Genomic DNA, 21,643 nt, shown 5'->3' with positions numbered 1-21,643 from the left:
AGATTTCCTTTTGGTCAATGTTATTGTCTCCTGTTTGGCAAATGAAGCCAAAATGGCCTTCTCACCTCTTCTGTGAAATGCAGACGCAGGATTCCAGGCAAGGCTGCTTAAGAGGCAAAAGGCAGAGCTCAGCACCAGACCTGGTACCACTAGGTTCAGCACAGGGATGGAAACAAGAAGCTGCTCTTTTGGCCACTTGCTCTGTTCCCTTTCTCTAGTTCCTCCGAGAAGAAAACTGATTTCTCATTTTGCCTCTTTTTCTCCCTCACATCCCAACAGCTGGAAAAGTCTTGATGAGGATCTCTTCCCCAAAGCCTCCAGCAACTGTAATTCCTCTGCAGCACTGCCAGGTTTTCTTTAGAGACAGTCTTTCATCTCTCATTTACAGTGAGCCCTTTCCTTGCACATCTCCAACATGCTACAGAACAAAATCATGAGCTGCATTTTACTGCAAGCAAAAGAGCTAGGACTACCTGAGGCTGTGGCACTGAGTGTACTCGCTTCACCACCGGACTTTGCTGGACTTTTATGAGAAGAAAAATGAAAAAAAAAAAAAAAACAAACCAAAACCACAACACAAAAAAACCCACACCAAGAGCAACCTCCAGGCTCCACCTTTTTATGCATTCACAGAAGAGCTGAAAGTTATATTAGTTATATTTTTAGGCATTAGCTCTCAGCACCAACGGTCTTCTGCCTCTTGCAACAATCTGTCCTGAGGTACTTGATGGCATCTGCAATGCGTATTGAATTAAGACTATTTATTTACAAGGGAAAACATTAATGTAGTATTCTGGGAATATTCCCTACCTTCCCCATGGCATCAACTCTCCCCCCCTGCAACTTGATCGTCTTCAGTCCTCAGGAGGTTTGCTCCCTCAGACTTTTCTACCTCTAGCGTTAACGGGATATTCCAGGAGCAATGAATATGTCCTTACAAAGTTTTGTTTACTGATGCAAAAGTACCATTTCTCTGACTTTCAATTAAAAAGGCACCTTCATTTCAAAGCCTGCCTCCAGCGCTCCAGTGTAAATGTTTATACAAGCCAGAGACATACAAAAAATAGAAACGATTGAAGAAGCAGTGACTGCAGGCTGCCCAAATACGGCTGCTCTTGTATTTTTAACACAGAACTCGAGCTGCCGCAGAGCCTTATCAACCCCAACCATCTTTGTTTTCGTACCAGCCAACACAGGCCCGGCAGTATCGCTACGCTGCGGCCAGTTTGCTCCGCAAACCCGGCAGAGGGAGCAGAAGGCAGCGCCGCGCTCTCACGGGCAGGAGGAAAGGCCGTTTGCTGCGCACCAGCAGAACGGCCGATGGCAAAGGGGAGAAAAAAAAAGAAAAAAAAAAAAAGACTATCTGGTCTCATTGCCATGAACAACAACACTCCCATTCAAAACAGATGGCTAGTTTTTCCTCAGGTCACACTAGGAATTAGATGAAAAAGATGATTAAAAAAAATTTCTGGGTTGGGGCAAGATTCCTGACAGGTCCAATTTGCTCCAGTTCCCATCTGGCTGCTCTTGGCTCCGAGATGCTGTTCCCAAACCCCAAAACAGTCAGAGCCCAGATCCTGGCGCCGTCTCCCTCAATGAACCCTTTCCATTTGAAGCGGCTCTGGGTGAAACGCTGTAGCAGAACAGCGAGCATTTTGCAACTGCTGGAAGTTACACCAGATGGCCCGGTGAAGAGACAAGCAATTGAGACTGGAGCTGCAACAGCCACTTTTCACAGAGTTTCAGCAGCTCTGCAAAAGCACTCTGCCACTATCAAAGCATACAGAAAAACAGAAAAGTCAGAAAAAAATTTATATTTGCCTTTATTACAATATATATTTCTACCCTTGTTGCATTCAGCTGATCAAAATGAGGTGTTAAAGTGATTTTCGTCATTGCAGTAGCACATACATATACAGAGTAAATACTGTATATAAATAGGCTTTGAAATAATAATCCATATCAACAAATAAAAAATACTCAATACCCTCTTTCTCCTCCCTCCCCAAATTACAGCAGTACCATTTTATCTTCAGCGTAACTAATGCAACAAGTATGGTATTCTTTCCCTTACATGACACAGCTGGAGCGGTATGGTCATCAGCTTCAAGAAAATAAACATTAGTCACTCCTCACTGCTGCATACTCTAGTTTATGTGTATTGTATAAATAGAATATACTGTGATTTAATGTGTCCGCATATTTACGTTAGCCAAATATTCTTCTGTAACAGAAACCAGCATTACACTGCAAGCAAGGTTGAATTCTTTTTCTTTCACAGAAAGAGTAGGAATTCGTTAAACCACCCCTTTTTTTTTTCTACATGAATTAACAAAACAGTTTAAATATTATGCATAAAATTGCTCGGCTACCAAATCAAAACGTCTTACACTCTCTGAAGAAGTATGGTGATGTTTCTAGCAGGTCAGGTCAAAACTTTCATTTTCATAAGTGTCTTTTCTGTGAGCAAATTTGATAAACATTAGGTATATAAACACACAGTCATTTCACTGTCCAGCTGTACTTCAGCTTTCAGATACAAAGGGGTATACAGGCTGTCTCAAGTAAGGCGTTTAACTTCACAGAATCAGAGAAATGTTGGTCAGAAGGGACCCCTGGAGGTCATCTAGTCCAACTTCACGCTTGATCTAGTGCTGGCAGTCATCTGCTCCGAGGCAGCCACAACTCTGTTCAAGTGTCTTGAAAAACTCCGGGACAGGGATTCCACAGCGTCTCAGGGCTACCTGCACCAGTGCTGCACTACGCCTACAAATCCGACGGAACTGAAGTGACCACTCATTCACACTATCATTTGGTTTGAAATACTAACGGCAACAACCAACCCTGGATTAGCTATTAATTAAGTTATAAAGAAATACATCACAGGTTTTACTTGTGCAGAACTTTCAGGGACCATCTTTTCTGGTAGAAGCTACTGTGTATGGTACCTTAGGAAAATAGATCTTTACCGGGAAGGATAAAAACCACAAAACTGACAGCCTCTTACTGAAGAGAAGGGTTGGTTTGGCTTTATTTTGCATAATAAATGAAGTAGGCCTTTACCAAAACTGAATTAAAATAGGATGCAGTTAGTATATTCATCCATTAATTCAATCATTAATGACAAGTATTAATAGATACTTAAAGGAAAGCGTGGCTATATTTAGAGATGCAACCATCTCGGCTTGGCAGCCTGCGATCCCCACTGATTGTCTTTCAGAAAACCCATAGCACATTTCTTCCACTTATAAGTAAAAAGATATTTACATTTTCTTTAAACTTTCAAGAGGGCATAATCCGTCTGGGTTGTTAAACACACACTTCTTCCTCTCTGTGTTTGTCTAATCCTGGTATCTCCAAAGCGGGCGTGCACCTTGCCCAAAGCAGCAACGTTCATGTGAAAAGGAAGACTAGGGAGGGCTCACCAGCGCACACGGCAGCTGTAGAAAGGATTGCACTTATATGCATTACTACTGAAGGCACAGGGAAATCATAAATTGGCCCCCTGACATCCCACATAAAGTGCAGCGCTAAAAGCCAGAAAACCCCTACTACAGAGTTACCATCCTACCTATGCTGCTGTCACTCTTTACATGCAAAACCAGAATTTGTTGAAACAGAACAAATGTGAGACAAAGCAGCTGTTCCCAAACTTTTGGGTGCTAACCGACCATTAAATTTTCTCCTGGACCTCTCTGCCTTCCTATTATTAAACTAACTGAAAACACTACAAACCAACTGCAAAACATGTACCATGGCCTCACAGATCACAAGCTGGCAGAGACCACAGCTTGTGAACCACTGTTTTAGCCATACTGAAACACAATACACATGGAATCCCATGATGCCATTTTCTGTGTTTCAGAGAACAATTAGACTTTAAAATATATTTTAAAAGGGAAAAAAAAAAAGTTTCTTTCCTAGCTACAAGCACATTTGAGGAAAATTTGGCATATGGTCACTTGATGCCTACATTTTAAGTAAAGTATCACATTGTGTAAAGGCAGACCATTTGGAAAGCATTATCAACTGATCTGCAGTATTGCTTTTAGCACACACAGTTAAGTCTTAAGGCAGTCAAAAGCAGGTAGCAAAACAGTATCTACAGCTTGTGTCTGGACAAATAAGGAAAAAAAAAAAGATGAAAGAAAAGATTTCATTACCTTGAAGGACAGTAAATTGCACTAAAAGCATCCATTCTTTATGATACAAAACAAAACAAAAAAATCCACATACTAAAAACCTGAGATGCATCATTCAACAGCATCAAAGTTCACGTTTTAGCCAAAATAATGTTTCAGACAAAACTATTACATTTTGACAAAATCCTCAGTGTTCTTGGCTCAGTAACGACCTTGAAATTCAGCACATTCAGTGGATAACATGTCTTTACTGAAAATCGCTGATTTCAGTAAGATGGGCATTAGGCACAGTGGCCTGTATCTTCCACTTGCACACTTACCTTAATCCAAACAGCAATTCTTGAAGCATGGTACTTCTCAAATTGAGAAAGACTGCCAGAATCCAGCCATCTTATTTAATTTGCTTTCTATTTAGATTACACATCATTTATTTCCTCAGAAAAGTGTTACCATGTCAAAACAACAGGCTGGAATAAATCAACACAGCTCAACTGGCTTTGATAGCTACACTGATTTACAACAGCTGAGGATCTAGACCAGTAATTAACTCTTAAACAAACAGTTGTTGGTCAAGCAAGGGGAAAGAGGAAGAATCATTTGCTCCTTCAGAGAAAGGAATTTTGACATATGGATTGCAACCCCCATCTGTGTCACCAGACGATGTCAGGACTGGTGAGCACCTTCACCTCCCTTACTTGCAGGAGTTTCTGATGAGATGAAAGATGACTTCAGTGATGCAGAAAAGATACAGTACCACTTTACAACCTTATGGCACGTTTAACTGCAACTCCAACATCACTTCATTTTTATTTGACCTTAAATAATGAAACTGTATGGCACAATTTGAGGAGCTGGGTGAAGAGCTAGAAACTCAACTCCTATTCCTAGTAAGACTCCTTGTCATCTGGAAACGTGACTAAGTATGAAAAAGCATTTCTAAATTTGCTCACAGCAAAAGAATACAATGCTCGCAACATCACAGATTCCAGCTGAACTGTCAACAGCAAAAGCCAAGTGCTGTCCTTTGAACACAAGCTAATTCATTCTTTGAGCTGAGGCCAACAGTTCGGAGATGCAGTTAAGATGAGGCTGGACGTACATCCTGAGTTTCAAAAGGCGGTAGAGGTTCTCTCCAGTAGGTGAACTGACTGTAGGTATCAGAACAAGGGAAGTCTGAAGAATGGCTTCTTTTCAGCAAAGGGAAAATGTGATCTACCACTTCACATAGTCTGACATAGCTGGAAAATAAATAAAGAGAATGCTGAACCATTTCAGATCTTCTTACTTTGAATTTTTGTAAGTCCCCAAACTCTAAGGCATGGCTACTTTTACACAGGCAAGTCATCCTCCTCAAATGAATAAAACTAATCTCAATTTTGGTGCCTAGCTTCCAGAGAGGACTCACAGTTCAGATAACAAATCCATTCATTCTAAGCAACGATACTTACCTAGTAAGAAAGAGATGCCATTTTTCGCCCAGATCACCTGCTAAAATATTCAAGCCCCCTATTTTGCTTCTCCATTTCTCTCCCGATTGGCTCAAGCAGCTCCCCGCTTAATTGATTATTTGTATTTTATACGCATATGTTCATTCAGCGTTAGGTGCTGCAGTGCCTAAGCATCTTGCTGGAAGCCCTCAGCCCTATCTTCAGATTTTGTTTTCTGGCTCTTCTAGATAGGAGCTCCAGGAAAGGGAAATTTTGAAAAGGCCATGAAAAGGCAGATGGCTTCAGGAAACTAGCTGATCTCATTTTTATGCTAACTAAATAGTACACTGATAATTCCTTTCCATCTACTTTAATCATGTAATGCATTAAACTAAATACTAAACAATTCCTTTTTTTCGGTTTAACTGAAGGAAAGTGGAAAATCTGTATTTTATTCTAAATTTTTTATGTTTTGTTTGAAATATTTTAAAGAATCAAACGCATCTTTGGGCAACTTGAGTCATAAATTAGAACAGCAAATTAATTTAGTCTATAAGGTGTTAGGGATAAGAGATTACTTACGATGAGATGTTTGTCTTTGCATGTTCTTGTATAAGTTCTCCTTTGGGGTTAACTGTAAATATTCTGTTTAAAGAAACTCCCACCTGTTTGTATGAGTAAACATCCTAAGCAGAAGAGAGAAAAAGAAGTAAGGAAAAAAATTATTATTCTGCCTTTGCACAATTATGTTTATTCTTGCTGGAATATATTACACAGAACATATTTGCACAGTATTGGTACTAAATTTACCTCGTTACTGTGTATCTGAAATTCTCTAGTATGTTACACACGAGGTCAGTCTAACAAAATGCTCGTGAAACAGATAATTTGCAGCTAGGTGAGGAGTTTGCCACTTCAGTTTAAACTATTGATCAAAATCATGTTCGTTTTTTTCAGTAACTTCCCTTGACACAGAAATAACATTTAATAAAAAACCTGATGATATTTGGTGTAAAAGCATTTGCACTTTCATTTTTCTTTCAGAGAATATTTCATTTCCTGAGTGCGTTATACCGAGTGTACAGAGGTTAAAACATAACTGACACGTAAAATAGTGATTAGTTTGTAAGGACAAGGTCACAATAGGAAGTCATAACAACTGTGTCTACATTAAAACCCCTGGAAACATCTCTTAGCTCCTGAGTTCAGAGTTGTGCCATGCCCATATATCAACTCCATGTCGGAGCAAGGGGGAAAGAAGGGAAAGCAAGGTATATATGCCAAAATGGCAGCAGTGAGCCCCAGCAGGTAAGGCAGATGCAACTCTGGGAAGTACAATTAGAAATAAGAATTAACAATGTCTTCTAAGAAATTCAAATTGTCAAGGAAAGCAATGAATAAATTTCAATCTGTTCTGAAGAAAAGCTTGACAAAAGCAAAGATGAAAATAACTCCCAGAAGATCAGAGCAAAAACAAGCTTCCATTTTACTAATATAAATCATTCGATATGGTTTTAAAAGCTGAGGTGGTGAAAGACTGGAATGTTAATGAAGATATAAAGATTATTTTTATCTCTATATTGTAAAGACTGTTCAAAAAAATTTAAGTAACTGAACAAAAGTGAACAGCAGTCACTTCAAGAATTCAGCATCCTGGCAGTCCGTGCTCTATCTACACCTGGAACATCCATGAGTACTGAGATTTCACTGAGCTTATTGCGGGGGAAAAAACAAAACAAAAACCAAAACCAAAACAAGCAGTGCAGAAAATTGAGAAAGTGATGATCCGGATCTTCACGAAGCCAGAGGCACATCTCACACCTGAAGGCTGCACTCCAACAGCCATCAGAGGAGTGAGTTTCCAGTAATTCCCTTAGAAACATTAACTTACAGCTTTACTTGAAATTCTATTGGAAGTATGCGTGAAAATAATTATTTTATTTCATTTCCCTGAGGTTCAAAAAAAAAAAAAAAAATGGAACTAGAGGTAGACATCATCCATAATACAAAACCATAGAAGTGTCTAAAAAGTTATTTCAGAACCATATGTCTAAAGGTACCTTGATAATGAAAATTGAGCTGTGTATGATGTAACAACTTAATATAGCAGTTGGACAGTGAGGACCTCCAGTCCTCTCTGACATAATGCTTTTAAAATTGTAATTTGCTAAAAGATGAAACTGAAAAAGTTGCTGCTCATAAATGTCAGCAATCCTAACAAAAATATGGGACAAATAGAAACGAAGTCCCATCAGAAAGGCATGCTGAGTCTTCTCAAATGTAGCTACACCATCCATGTTATTAGTGCCAAAATATCTTGCCAGGCAGCTCTGTCCAACATTTAGGCATCTAAACTGCCCAGTCTCTGAAAGTTCATCTCCACACTGGCAATGGCCAGTATCCACGTTTATACTGATAATTTCCCCAAGCTATCAGTGTTTCTGCTAGTGAACGTGTCTCATAGCTCTTATAGTGCTGAGCAGCTAGGGCTGGAATCCATGGTCCTTGGGCGCTTCAGTGAGAAGCCTTTAGCTCTTGTGGAGTCAGCGGAGAAAGCACCTGAATTACTTACTCTCCAGACGTGTCCCATTTCTCTCCACCAACTAAAGAAAGAGGTAACCAACTGCAGTGTTTCTCTTGCTAATCATTCTGAGAAATATGAAGGGTCAAGGACCATTCTCTTAAGACCGAATGGCATGGCCAGGATACAGGCATACAATTAAGTGGGTTTAGCTTCCAAAACAGGGTGGATACACCCAAGCTGCATGCCAACGGTCCTTAGCCATAAACCGCCCACTGGTATTACCAGGCTACTTGTTACACGTTACTATACTACACATCAGTTTCTACAGCAAATACTACCTGACAATACAGAGCCGGAGGAAGTACCAAATGCTCTGTGGGGCACCTGGGCACAAATAAGGGGCCTATCTGCCTAATTTAGTTAGCATCTAAATTTAGGTGCTCAGTGAAACTGTAAACATCTAAAGTAGGTCTTCTATATATACCTTTCTGAGAGGGGGATGCTTCCAAAGGTTTCAAAGGCACCTACAGTGTTATCTACACTAGTAAACTAAACAGTGTGAGTGCCCATTCTCAAGATTTGGAAGTCTCTTGACATTGTATCAGAATTATTAAACTCTCTATACCCCTTCCCTCAAAAAAAACCCAAAACCAACCAAACAAACAAACAAAAAAAAACCAAAACCACCAAACCAACCTCTCCACACCCCCACATACACACCCCCTGCAATATGGCAATATCAAATGACCATTGGGAAGAGTCCATGCCCCAAGCTAACACAGCAATCATATCCAGAAATTGCCTGGAAGACTGCTAGCTGCCTGTGCCAAAATGGTCTCTTGGATCACGTTAAGAGTTTAAAAGAAGGGATAATTGCATGCCAGGGTCCCTGCCTCTGCCCCAGCTCCTGAGACCGTTTCCTTTTCTGGACGCATAAAAGTGTTCCTTGGGCTAGGACAGGAGTAAGAAAAGCCTATAGCCCAATTATACAGCCTTCAAATGGGCAACGAAGATCTGTCTTGTCTTCTCCTCTCCGTGTCAAACAACATATCACTTCCCGTGCAAAGCAGAACATTTTGATTTCAGTGGGACATCCAAGTTCTTTTGAATGTACTTAGAGTTTGAAGAGTAAGTCCCACCAATATTCATCTGAAAAATTTTCTGTCTGTCCACAGGTATCTCACTGACACTGTATCAGCGTGGAGTAAAATGAGATCAGTGTTTCCACACAAGCTTAAGGATTTTTTAGTTATAATTTCAACCAGTATTTACTGTTATGCTAACTTATGTAGATATAACATAGTTACTTTGCTGCTCTTCGATCTCCAGTGGCATCCTACATTATGAGATCTTTGAGGAAGAACCTTTATATTTTCCTTTGTTTCAGGGCCTAATAAAATATTAACTCCCATTTAAAGCTTCTAGGTTATAATGTAACAGAGCCATGAAATAACAGCAACGTTTCTATTCTCTGCAACAAAAATAAATCCAGCTATTACTTACAGCAGGTCTGTTTCCAAAAGCAGCATAAAAGGGTTCTGTGTTAGGATAAAACAAATTTTTTATGTCTGTCAAACATTGAACTTTAAATTTTTCTGGCTTCTTTTCTATCACCTCCCTGAAATGATAAAAAAGGGAGGCTGAATAAGTACACATGAAACACAGCACAATCCATTTCATTTTCTTTATTCAACATTTTCACCTGGCTAGATACTCCTACAGAGCTCCCACCCTTCTCCAATAAATCTTCATTTGGAAATCACAGTGCCCATGAAGACAAAATAGCATTCCCAAGCTTACATAATGGCCACAGTAAATAAATCATGTAAAATAAGGGAACGTCTATTTAAACCTATGTTGTAAAGATGGTACTGAGCAAGGATGGTTGATTACAGGGAGTAGCTGCTAAATAAAGACTTATGAGACATAAATTGTCATTAAGTAAACTGCTTCCTGAGAACTGCAGAATGATTCATAGATTGTATTAGCCTTCACTGTGTATAGGTTTTTTGTGTTTAGTTTTTTTTGTTTGTTTTTTTTTTTTTTTTTTTTTTTTTTTTTTTTTTAAGAAAAAAAAAAGGATTGCAATTACCATACATGCTAGAAGCACCTCAGCCTGTTAAGATACTTCTACACTCAGGGTCCTGCATCACTGCTAAGGATGAAGTTAAGGAATAAAGGAATCATCTATTTCTCTTCAATTGCTCCTGACAGAACACAGAATTCACTAATGAACAGAGGAGTTCTCTCATCTCTGGGCAAAAGCCCTTTCACAACAGCTTCTCTTGGCAAGGAGGCTGAACAGGTGGCAGAGTCTGGAGTTCCCATAACATAGGAAGACACCAGCACGACACAAAAGCCCTTAAGAACCTCAGAATCCCACATCCTAGCACCAACACATATGCCAAGGAAGATGTGAATAGTACAGAAGCTTCGCAGGAGTAATACAGCCCTTTGGGACAGCAGCTCCATGTATAAATCAAAGTTTGATGCCATGCAAAAGAGGAATAAAACCATTTTTCCTTAGTCTCACATACTCCTGATCTCAGAGTCCTCAAAACCACAATAATTAAATCTACGGATAACAACAAAGTCATTTATTGCCCACACATGACAGCAGTTACAATAATGTACACTGAAAGATGGGCATTCCTTAGTCTAAGCAAGATACCAAAAAGAGTATCACTTAAAATATGTTTCTAGATATGAGGAGTGTGAGATAACAGTAACTACCCTTTCACCTCATTTATTATTTAATCAGGCTAAGAAGTGCACTGTAATCCCTTCACAGTCTCTGGTATTTAGAACATGACTGGGAAGACAGCTGGTAGGATGTCACTCAATCAGAACAACCTTCCATTAAAAATTCTAATGAAATATATCCTGTCACAGCAGCTTTTAACAGCTTAAAATATTTTCAGTAATCACTTGACATGCTTCACTGAATTAGGAAGAAGGTATGATATTCATAATCTGTGCTATTATTATTCACTTATTACAGTTCAACACCTAGAAAGAACAACATTGTCCACACAGAATACCACAGTGCAGTCAGGAGTATAAAAAGTTCATTTCTTTTTCACATTAAATTTCTTCAAAACCCAACGAGTAATATTCTTCCACAAAAAATATTTATGCCAATTGGAACACCTTACAAGTCAAGACAAGAGTGATTGTTATTAATATGTGAACATTTTTCCCGTAGCTAAATATTAACACACCATGTTAAACACATGAAGTCAACAGGCAGTTCCAATTGGTAAACAGCGAACACAGATGTATATTGAGGCACGTCTAAGAGATAAACTAAGCAATGCGACTATCTATTGAATTTTGGCCTAACAAAATTTCTTCTTAATTCAGTTTTGCACCAATATGTAAGAAAAAACATTATGAATGATTGCAAGCACTCTTATAAAAAAAGCTGAGAATTCAGCCTCCACCAACCTCTGAGTTTCTTTCTGCATAAAATGACATTGCAGTACCTGTGAAAAGCTGAAAATAAGCTGCTTGGACTCAGCAACACTGGCCCTTGAGGCAGCACAGTTCCTCGTTCATTGACCCAGTGCAGGTATCCTCTGGTCATGTCTGCCATCCCAATAGCACGTGCTGAGCAATACAAAAATTTATATCCATTTCTGTGAACAGAAATAAAAGAAGAAATTACTGTAAAAATAAAGCAGGTATTTTGACATTAAATAGTTTTGTGGGGTTATTTTTACATGAATCAAATCAGGACTGTTAAACAGACTTCTGCCTAACCTAGACTTATTTAAAAGGAATAAAAACATTCATGCCAGAAACTTGGATAATTAAAATCCATCTAGCTCCACTGCAGTTGGTGATTTAGACCTAAAGAGGGCTCATGTATCTCTGGTCTTCTCATGGCTTATGACTTCTTATGGTTTTCTATCCGCCCCTGAAGAGCGGAACCATACTCCTTGGAATAAACTGAAACGACATCTGCTAAGAGGAAAACACTTGGCATAAAGCAGACAATGGCGCATTAGCCTTTGCTGTATTAACAGTGCTACCCTCCCGCCTCTTGGGCCTCTGCAAAAAAGACTAGTCTATGTGCAGCAGTAACATATTCCTTCAAGTCGGAGCAAATTTGAACTTCAAAACACAGTATGAGAAGTAATCTTTGACTTGACACTGAAATAAAAGCTTCAGCAGAAGTCACAGGTTACCCTTGCTTCCGTTCATGATAGAACCAAGTCCAGTGATGTTGGTTCAACTTAATAGCAATTTACTTTGCAAGTCCTATAAAGAAAGTATTGTTCATAAAATAAATACTGTATTCAGTGCATGCATCGTCATTAAATCTAACTATTGAACATTTATATGGTGTTCAGCTGTAATATCTAGCCCCTACATAATTAACTCAGTAATGTGAAAACCAACATGACTCAAATCTATTTTTTTCCCCTATGTTTATGATCACCAAAGCCGTAACAATTGACAATGCTGGCAGGCATAGAAATAACAACTGCAATTAAAAAATTAATTAACATTTTCACCAAATGTAATGCAGAGATTATACACAGAACAAAATACTGCTCAGCATGTGAATTCCCAGGCTGTCCTGTCTTTTCTGTGACCACGTATGTCTATACAGAATAAAAGCACAGACAAGTGTCTCTAGCATAATTTAGATGCCATCGTGCATAATTTATAATTCCTCGTCCGTGTAAAACAAAAAGCAATAAACGAACCTTAGCATAACCCTAGTACACAGAACTAATCAGATCAACTAAGAGGACAGTTGTGATGTGTACCAGAGGCTCTTCAAACATTTACAGGAATTTGAATATATAAGAACAGCTGAATTTAATGTAATAAAAGAAAACCAATTTTATGTTCTGCGTAAAGCAGAAATATCAACCTGAACAGACAGCAATCAGTAATCCTCTTTGTAAAAGTTATATTCTGATGTTATGCATTCAGATTTATTAGACACTTCATCTGATCCCATTCAGACATCAATTAATTTTTCTCCTAGTTTCCTTTTTTCTCTCAATTGCTAATCACAAAACTCGCCATACTCTCAGTCTTTGATTCTTCAGTGTACACAATGGCTTGACTACATTGCAAAATGCACCCAGGGAACCAACAGCACACCTGTACTCTTGCACTAGCCTTGCTCACCTAGAAGCATTCCCACACATCACCCCATGTGAGTTGGTTGGTACAGTCTGATTTTTTTTCTCCTGTTCACATTCATCAGAAGAAATATCCCCAGTTGCTTGGAATATATTGTTCTAGGTCATACCAGGATACTCTCCCTGTTAATAACATTAGCTGACTTAAAGCGCAGCTGATCTAGTGTGGCCCAGTATTTCTTCAATAGCTAATGGAAAAAAAACAGTTTTTTCAAAACATCATTAGATCTCAGGTATATTGAGCTACTTTTTGAAGATGTCTGTCTTTCTCCATGGATTACACAGAGAGTACCAGCCACAAGTAAACATGATGAAACCAGGTCCTTCCACCCAGAGTGGCACAGAAGGCGTTTATTACTGTGGACCAACAGGCACCAGTGCAGATCAACTACTGAGCTATAATATAGCAGCTCACACCGGCGTTGCCAGGCAAAAGCCAGTTCCTCAGGCTCTTCACAGCATACGTCTTATTGACTTTCAATGCCTTTAGAGCGCACTTTAAGCAACGTTTACTTATCACCTACTCTCAAAATTAACCAATGACATGAAAATATTTTAAGACTGATCCTTCCTACCTTTGCAATTTAATAATGGAATAGCAACAAATATACAGAAATAACAAAATAAATTGTATAATAATCAGTAGTAAAGATCATCATCAATGCCTTTGAAGCTCATCATTATTTATACGACAAATAAAGCAACAAGAATATTAGCAGTGAGTATCTGAAATGGGTCCATTTCTACTCAAGATAAGACACGGTGTTGTGCTTTAAGGGTGGTATTTATCCTGCTTGACAAGAAGCCTAATGTTTAGACAGCTCAAGTCTAAGCTGTTTCACTAAACTCCCTTTCTATTCACTGGAAACAGAGGGAACTCCCCCAAACGGATTCATCCCATGTGTTTTAGATTTCATCCCTGCATGACACCAGCTGAGTGAAGTTTGGCAGGAAGAACTCCACCTACAGTGACCACCCTAGGCTAAAGAGTCCTTATGCATTTCACAATCTCCTCAACAAGGAGAGAAGGGAAAGTGTATTAGCATCTTATGAATTAATGCTGCTGCTACTCCCAGTTTGCAAAAAAGTTCCATTTGCTGCAACTGCACAACACATTCAAATTACTACAGTTTTTGGAAGTAACTGTAGCTATTTGTTTGGGATGCTTGGAAGAGCAATCGCTACTCGTTGGTACAGGGCTTTTGCTTTTGATATCACAAAGCAGGTTTTGCTCTGGATATCATACAGCAAATGCTTACACTGTGTAAGCATCACTGAAGTGACGAGATATTGATAAAAATGTCACCCTTACAGGTTAAGAGAAGCTTAGAGAAATTTTATGTGCAAATGAATAAACACAAAGAAGGCACAGATGCATGAACAGTTTTACTGAATACTCACTGGCTCACTTTATGGTATAACTTTGCAATCCCTTGGTGCGTCCAGTCTTTGCCAAGAGTCGGCAAAATATGACCTAAAGTATCTGACCTGAATAAAGGAAAAACAACGTAACTGAACTGAAAAAAAACCTGTACTTACAGTAACAGATGAGGCTAATACAAACCCCACTAACTTATTTGGCTAGCGGCAAAGGAAAATAAGTTTTTCTGTAGGGTACTGATTGTGATCAGAAGAGGATAATTTTATTCCCCTTTCTTTTGAGACAGACTGCCATGCTCATCCTTGGCCATGTTGTTTTCATTATTCTTGTGCCCCAGGACTTGTCTTCATGGATAAGCTCGTGCCCCATAAGGTAACGTGGAAGTTACAGCATATAGGCTATCAATCAGACCCGTAGAGCAGGCCAGCCAGTACTAAGCATACTTTGAGGTTTACATTAAATGTTTTCTAAACAAATCAAATCTACCCATAAGGGAAGTTTATGGGAAATTACAAGCATGAGAAGTGACATTCTAGCTTACTTCAAACTAACTTCTCCACATAAAGCATTGGTCACATATAAAGTATTATGAAATAGCTATACTGGTTTCAATGTATTTCCGGCTTTACATGACAGAAAGTTATTTACACCATAATAACATCTAGAAATTCAAACAAATGAGCACCTCACTTGACTAAGCATTATACAGATACACAGCAAGGAATCCACACCCTGAATAGCTTGCATCTTAGAGAGAAAACATTGGGCAGTGGCTTAGGGTGAATTTGCAGTGGTATTATGAAGTGAAGTGATTCAGTAACTCTCTGGTCAGTTCAACAGCAGAGAAGAGTAGATCCCATTCACTTTGTTTACTTAAACTTCAATAAAGAGGGGTAGTATTAATTTACACTGGCACCAAAAAAAAAGACTGCCCTACAATGGATAAATCACAAGGAAGAAAAGAGTTTCAGTTTAAATTAAGTATTTCGATTCACTCTAGATTGCTCTTGGAAATTATTTTTCCTTATTCTTTTTTCTAATTAGATATAGCTAAGTTTGATTTTGAAAAAAATTGATTTTGTAACAAATCTAAGCATTTCATTTTAAAAGGAAACGCTTATATTTTTATTACATGTTTCCCTGTTCCACACACAATTGTTTTCCCCAGTGTTAAATAAATAAATAAATGAAAATCAGCAACTGAGTGAATCATTTTGGTCACTCGAAAATTGTAGGTTTTACCAAGTACTAATCTGAAACTTTCCAGCAACTTCCAATTCTGACACTGATTTCGGAGTCTTGTCTTCTAAATAACAATGCCCCAATAATGCCTTTTAAAATAGAATTCAAGTGTTTCTTATTTTTAATGTAGCCAGTGCACTTCGTAAGTGCGAAGCAGCAAAAAGGTTATGATTTTGCAGAAGGTCCTCCAATACTACCGTAAATACTATCATGGAACACCAACAGGTGACAAATAATGGGCACATGGCATACGTCTTTATGAAAATAAGAATTCAGCTAATGATTCTTGCATTATTTGAAAGCCAAATAAAATAAAACCACCATCCCCCCCCCACACACCCCCCCAAAACACTAGAATATGATGATTCTGGGATTGAAAATTCCCTGTTTATTACTTTTTCCTTTAGTCCCAAGGACCACTTGTTCTTGCAGACAAAGCCTCTCCTTGTTCATGAACTCACCGTGTGATTGTTCCATCAATGTCAGAAATAACAACTTTATCATCCCAATTCCATAGGTAAATGGTGCCTTCGCAGCGGCAAGTGCCTTGATACTGCGTTGTAACACTAAAGGTCACATCATTGGGGCCATTCTTGAGCTTTAAGCTTTTCTGCAAGACATTATCAGCAAGATAATCAACAAACTGAGCATGTGAAATGGACACAGTGCAAACAAAACCACAGATGATCATTTCCTTGGTCACGCTGAATCTTATTGCTTTCAGCAGAGCTATTGTCTAAATAATGATAGCAGAGGTTTGCCCTGTGTGGTGTACATTAGGCATTGATCTATACAGAAGAAATAAACAAATAAAACATTCCGTTTCACACTCAGGAATATTAAAAGAAAAATCCCCAAAAGTTCACATAAACAATAACAAATTATGGAATAGGGACTATCTACAGGGGTTTTCCATTCTGAGATATGGATACATATGTAGAGAGACATGTGGGGAACAAGGAATTCCATGAACCCTAATTACGAGTGTTTATATGGGGATTTGTGTTCTACGGTTATTACATCTCTTTCCTATAATAACCCACCTCTCGTACCATATGACCTATTACCCTTCAGTCTTCACCAAATTTCCTTAACTCTCCCACTTCCCTGCCCTTCCCTCCCGCTGCCTCCTGTGTCACCTAGTGACACGCTGGGCAAGAGACTGCTGATTTGACTCTATTTGTGGGCCTAACCATTCATTTTCAGAAAACCTGCAGGAGTTTAATACTGTAAGTGTCTCTTTCTTAGTTATATTTCACTGCAATTTTTCAATTAAAAAGTGAAAAGGAGGTGTGAATGCAGAACAACTGATGGGTAACTGATGAGTCTCACCCACTCTGTCATCAAGAAACCAATCTAAAAGTAGTTTTAGCTTCAGCTAATTTCTGCGAAGTTTTTGAATCTGAAAAGTATCAGTATATTTGCGTAACCCTTACTTTCTGTTTGCTATACAAAATTACCAACACATCCCATCTGTCTCTTGGGAGAAATTCTACATTTCTTACAAACTATTCAGGCAGTGAGTGATGGGCTGTTTAATGCTGTACGCCTTGTGTGGGTTTCCCTCAGAAAACTAATTGGCTGTAAATAAGATGACAAAAAGTATCTCCCTGAAGTAGCCCATTTTTCCAGATCAAATTGGAATGTGCAGAACACAGAACTGTAACAGTTTTGTCACCATTAGTCAAAACACCTCTGTCACAGAGGAAGAGAATTGGCTCCCAAGAAATTAATAGCTTGGCCTCACAGTAAATTCACAAGCAGCTCTTTCAGAAGTTACTAACAGAAAATACTATTTATGTAAAATGTAACTATCTGTCTATGAATGAGGGGAAAGGAAAGGAGAGGACAAATAAAAAAAAATAAAAAATAAAAAAAAAAAAAAAGAGGCCTGTGGGTTGACATATACACATTATACATAATACAAAAAGGATGTGGTTCCAGTACACTTATTCAGGTGACAAATACATACTTTGGAATTTAATTTTAATATTTTTCTAAATGGGATCCCATGTCTCCCAATCTCTGAACCCCAGCACTTGCTGCAAGGTACAACATTCATACTTAATACTGAAAAGAGAAGGGGAAAGATTTTTTTTTTTTTTTTTAATAATATAGGAAGAGAGAAAATTGAATGCAAGACACAAAAACTAATTAAGCTTTGCAGCCTGAATAACAGTATTGTTCATGTTGTATTTGAAATGATGTTTCAGGACAAGGATGTAAAATTAACTCACAAGCTGGTCAGAAGTGAGTCGAAGTGTTTTTTTGTAACTGATTCCAGACAATAATGAGAGATGACTTGAGCTGGTTTGTAATGACCCGAGGTTTTGTTTGGCAGCTCTAGGGTCTTCATCGCTTGAAGAAGATTCATCTTTTATTCTGGAACATTGCACACACAGAAAATGATGCTATCATGTCAGTAAATGCATCTCACTATCCATTAAAAATGCATTAACAGTGAGTCACCAAATAAGTCATTGATTCCCTGCTCCTAAGTACTGACTCGCAGGAGGTCATTCACATCATGGCTTTAAATACATCAATGAAGTGCTGAATTTTCATTCACGCATGTTCCTCATTATTCATATTTAGATTGTTCTAGCCATTCACTTGTCTATAAGCTAGTTTTCATTATTTAAATTTAACGGATGTAAATTAATGTGCCATATTGACTCAAAAATCTCATAGTGGTAAAAAAATAATACCCATTAGATACTGTAACTACAAAAATTTCTCAGTTCTCAGATGAAAAAAAAAAGGAGTTTATTATGCTGGCTTTCTTTTCCCTCCTTTTCTCCCTCTCCCAAAGAATGTATCAATTAATTAAAAATTCCAGGTGACGGAAATTTTATTTTGGAAAGTAACACCTCCTTTTCTTTCAAAGAGCAACTTTAGATCATTGGATTATTCTTTTCCAGGATTTGCAGGATTACCCCATTCAGGATATGATGATGAAAAGTCATAAAAGCTGAGCTCCTTTACACAATTCTGTTTAAGTACACATCACTGTAATTTTAATTTTTTTTTTCTGCTACAACCATTTTTTCAGAAATTTGTTAAGGATATTTTTCTTCAGAGAAAAAGTTTTCCTAACAGTAAACAAATCTACCACCTTAGGTGGAAGGTAAAATATCCTTTCAGATCCTACAAATCTCATCAGCATTTGGGCTCTTTATTTCGATCACACCTGAATGTTGTTTGATGTTAGGAAGTCTTGACCCGATATCAAGATACTGCATGTCATGACTAGCAACATTTAAGAGCCTATCTTATCCTTTGTAAGATCGGGTCTCAAAAGCTTTACTCAACATCCTACTTGTCGCGTTCTGCTTGCGAGCAGCAAGTTCTTAATGACAGATTTCTAAGGTCAGTTAAAATTTAAACAAAGAACGCCAACTACAGAACCTAGTCTGCCTGAAGTCTTAATCCCACTTTAAAGCTTATCTTTAAACAATCATGTAATAAACAAGAGACCTAAATGTCACTTGTCATCCTTAAAAGGAAAATCATCCTTTCCGATTTATTCTGTGGCTCTCACAAACTCAGAGATGCAACTGAGATAAGAGCTAGTCTCCTACAGAACGAGGAATCCTCCTTCCAGCACACTCTCCTGGACTGCAACTGCTGACCTCCAGAAAGAATGACAGTTAATGCCTTTTTGTTCCATAAATGTGATCCTTGAACTTAACTTAATGAGCATAAAGCCTGTTTGAATCTGGCCCTCTTCAGCTCTAAGTGCAGACAGTGCACAGATGGGCTGTCTTTACAGTAAGATCTGTATGTACTGCAAAGGGGCAAGGTAGGAGAGCTGTCCCCGGCTAACTCATCCCTCCAAAGCAAGTTAAAGCTCTTCTTACGGAACCCTCCTGAAGGAGAGATTCTGGCCATACAGCGTGATTAGTTTGGACCATGAGAAGACACTTCTGCAATCCTTAAAAGAAGTAATAGAAAACCATGATGATTGATGGTGAAAAAAAAAAACTCTAGGAAGTCTTAGGCCCCCCAAACATCCCAAAATATGCAGGAACAAATTAAGTTGTCAGGCTATAAATATAAGTAAATCAGAAATTTTAGCGACTGGGATCTGACGACAGCATGGGGTCATCTGTGACGTTCTCTGGAAAATTCTAGAGATACATATAGCTTTGGAGAACTGCTCCAATTATTGTTTGTTTTCAAGGGGCTGGAATGTGTGTCACGGAGCTGCCAGCCAAACCACAGAAATGCCAGAGCGCACTCTCAAGGTCTGCAACCCTGCCATGGGTAGAACATTCCTATCTGCACTTACTTAATGCAATGAATAACACATTTAAAATATTTCACTGATGCAGTATTTCTTTGTTCAAATGTAAGAGGTAGCTTGTTTTCATTTTTAAATGGAAACTCCTGCTCATTTCAGGTACAGATAATTGTTGGGGTACCTGTTTGCCATGCTCATCTGTGAGGAGTCTTCTCCTGTAAGTCCACTCCCACTCATACCTTGCTCTGGCTTTGTTTCCTGTAAAAATACAAGTATGAGAAGCTGTGCATCTCCTGTTGGACAGAGAGCAAATGTTTTTAGAAAAATAATTGAAAACCAAATTCTGCTTTGTACAGACTTGGTAAAAATCGACAGCATGTTTATTTCCTTTGCTTGTAGGCAAAGTAAAACTTCATGGTTTTCTTAAAGAATAAAGGCTGAAAAAAGAACTAAAAATTTCAAGTATAAAACTCAGAAGAAGAATTAAGATATAGTTTTGCATGGAAGAAGTACAGAAATATCAGATTTCACATCTAGTACTGTTGAAGTTCTGGGATCAATCCCATAACTACTCAGTTCATGCACCTCAAATAACTAGATTTCACCTGAAAAAGCAAAGTATGACTCTGGAGAAGGAAAAAAAAAAATACAATTACCTTTCATAGAATCATTAAAATCTTTAATCCAATAAAACTTTCCAAACTGCTTTTACCTTGAGTAGATGCTAAGCTCTATCAATTTGATCCCAGAAGATTTTTAAATACTGAATGATTTTATGAGACACACAAACAACAGCACCTCCCCTTATCCATTTATAGCTGCCACAGCTCAAGAGATAACCAAATACTTCCACTCAGAGAGAAATTCTAAAAACTTCAAACTGTAAAAACTTCGTGCTCTGAAGCCCATACCCACAGATCAGTACAATGGTTATTTCATGCAAGGCTAAAAAAGTTCATTGACTGAGGCACAACCATAAAAATGTATCAGAAGTCATTTTCTCCCTTCAAGTACTAATGCTTCAGCAGTATAAATTAATATGAAGAGGTTTTATTAGCCAACTTTAAAGATTAAATACGTCTAGACAGGAGATCAATATTTCATATAAAGTTTTGCTTTTTTCACTGTTCTTTAATGTTCATCCATGGCTTTAAGACTGTTACCGCAAACTTTTAATGCTCAGAAAAGAAATTCAAAAAGACTTTAAAACTAATATATAGTCAGTTTTCCATCTTAGCTTGTGCTGAATTTTACAGCTCACATTACTCATAAATATGTCTGTTCTTCAACTATGAGAAGAAAGCTGCAGAAAGGTAGGTAATCTGCACAAAAACATTAAATTAGTGGCACAGCTCTTCGATTCCAGGTTCCCAAACATGAATTTAATCCATTAGATAATACTGCCTCAGGTTTGTATAATGAAAATAAACGCAGAACCAAAACACTGCAGGCAAATGTTTCGGGTAGGGTCTGATCCGAAGCTTTCTGAAGTCAAAAGAAGTCAGACTTTAGATCCTGTTTA

The 21,643-nt window shown here is 38.2% G+C and overlaps 1 protein-coding gene across 2 annotated transcripts in view; it reads right to left on the bottom strand.

The window, feature by feature from the left end:
• Positions 1–1,799: 1,799 nt before the first annotated feature.
• Positions 1,800–21,643, bottom strand: part of LPIN1 (lipin 1) — an 84,991-nt gene continuing 65,147 nt past the window's right edge. For both annotated transcript variants that reach the window (XM_082307697.1, XM_082307698.1), the window contains 8 exons: positions 20,303–20,379; positions 18,116–18,260; positions 16,340–16,488; positions 14,657–14,743; positions 11,579–11,731; positions 9,597–9,711; positions 6,152–6,255; positions 1,800–5,380 (listed from right to left, as the gene is read on the bottom strand). In XM_082307697.1, coding sequence (XP_082163823.1) covers positions 5,221–5,380; positions 6,152–6,255; positions 9,597–9,711; positions 11,579–11,731; positions 14,657–14,743; positions 16,340–16,488; positions 18,116–18,260; positions 20,303–20,379 — 990 coding nt within the window. In that variant the 3' untranslated portion in view covers positions 1,800–5,220. The remainder of the gene's footprint in view (positions 5,381–6,151; positions 6,256–9,596; positions 9,712–11,578; positions 11,732–14,656; positions 14,744–16,339; positions 16,489–18,115; positions 18,261–20,302; positions 20,380–21,643) is intronic.

This window comes from Platalea leucorodia (assembly GCF_965183815.1).
Source record: "Platalea leucorodia genome assembly, chromosome: 3".
NCBI classification, from domain to species: Eukaryota; Metazoa; Chordata; class Aves; order Pelecaniformes; family Threskiornithidae; genus Platalea; species Platalea leucorodia.
This window is presented reverse-complemented; position numbering and strand designations above follow the sequence as displayed.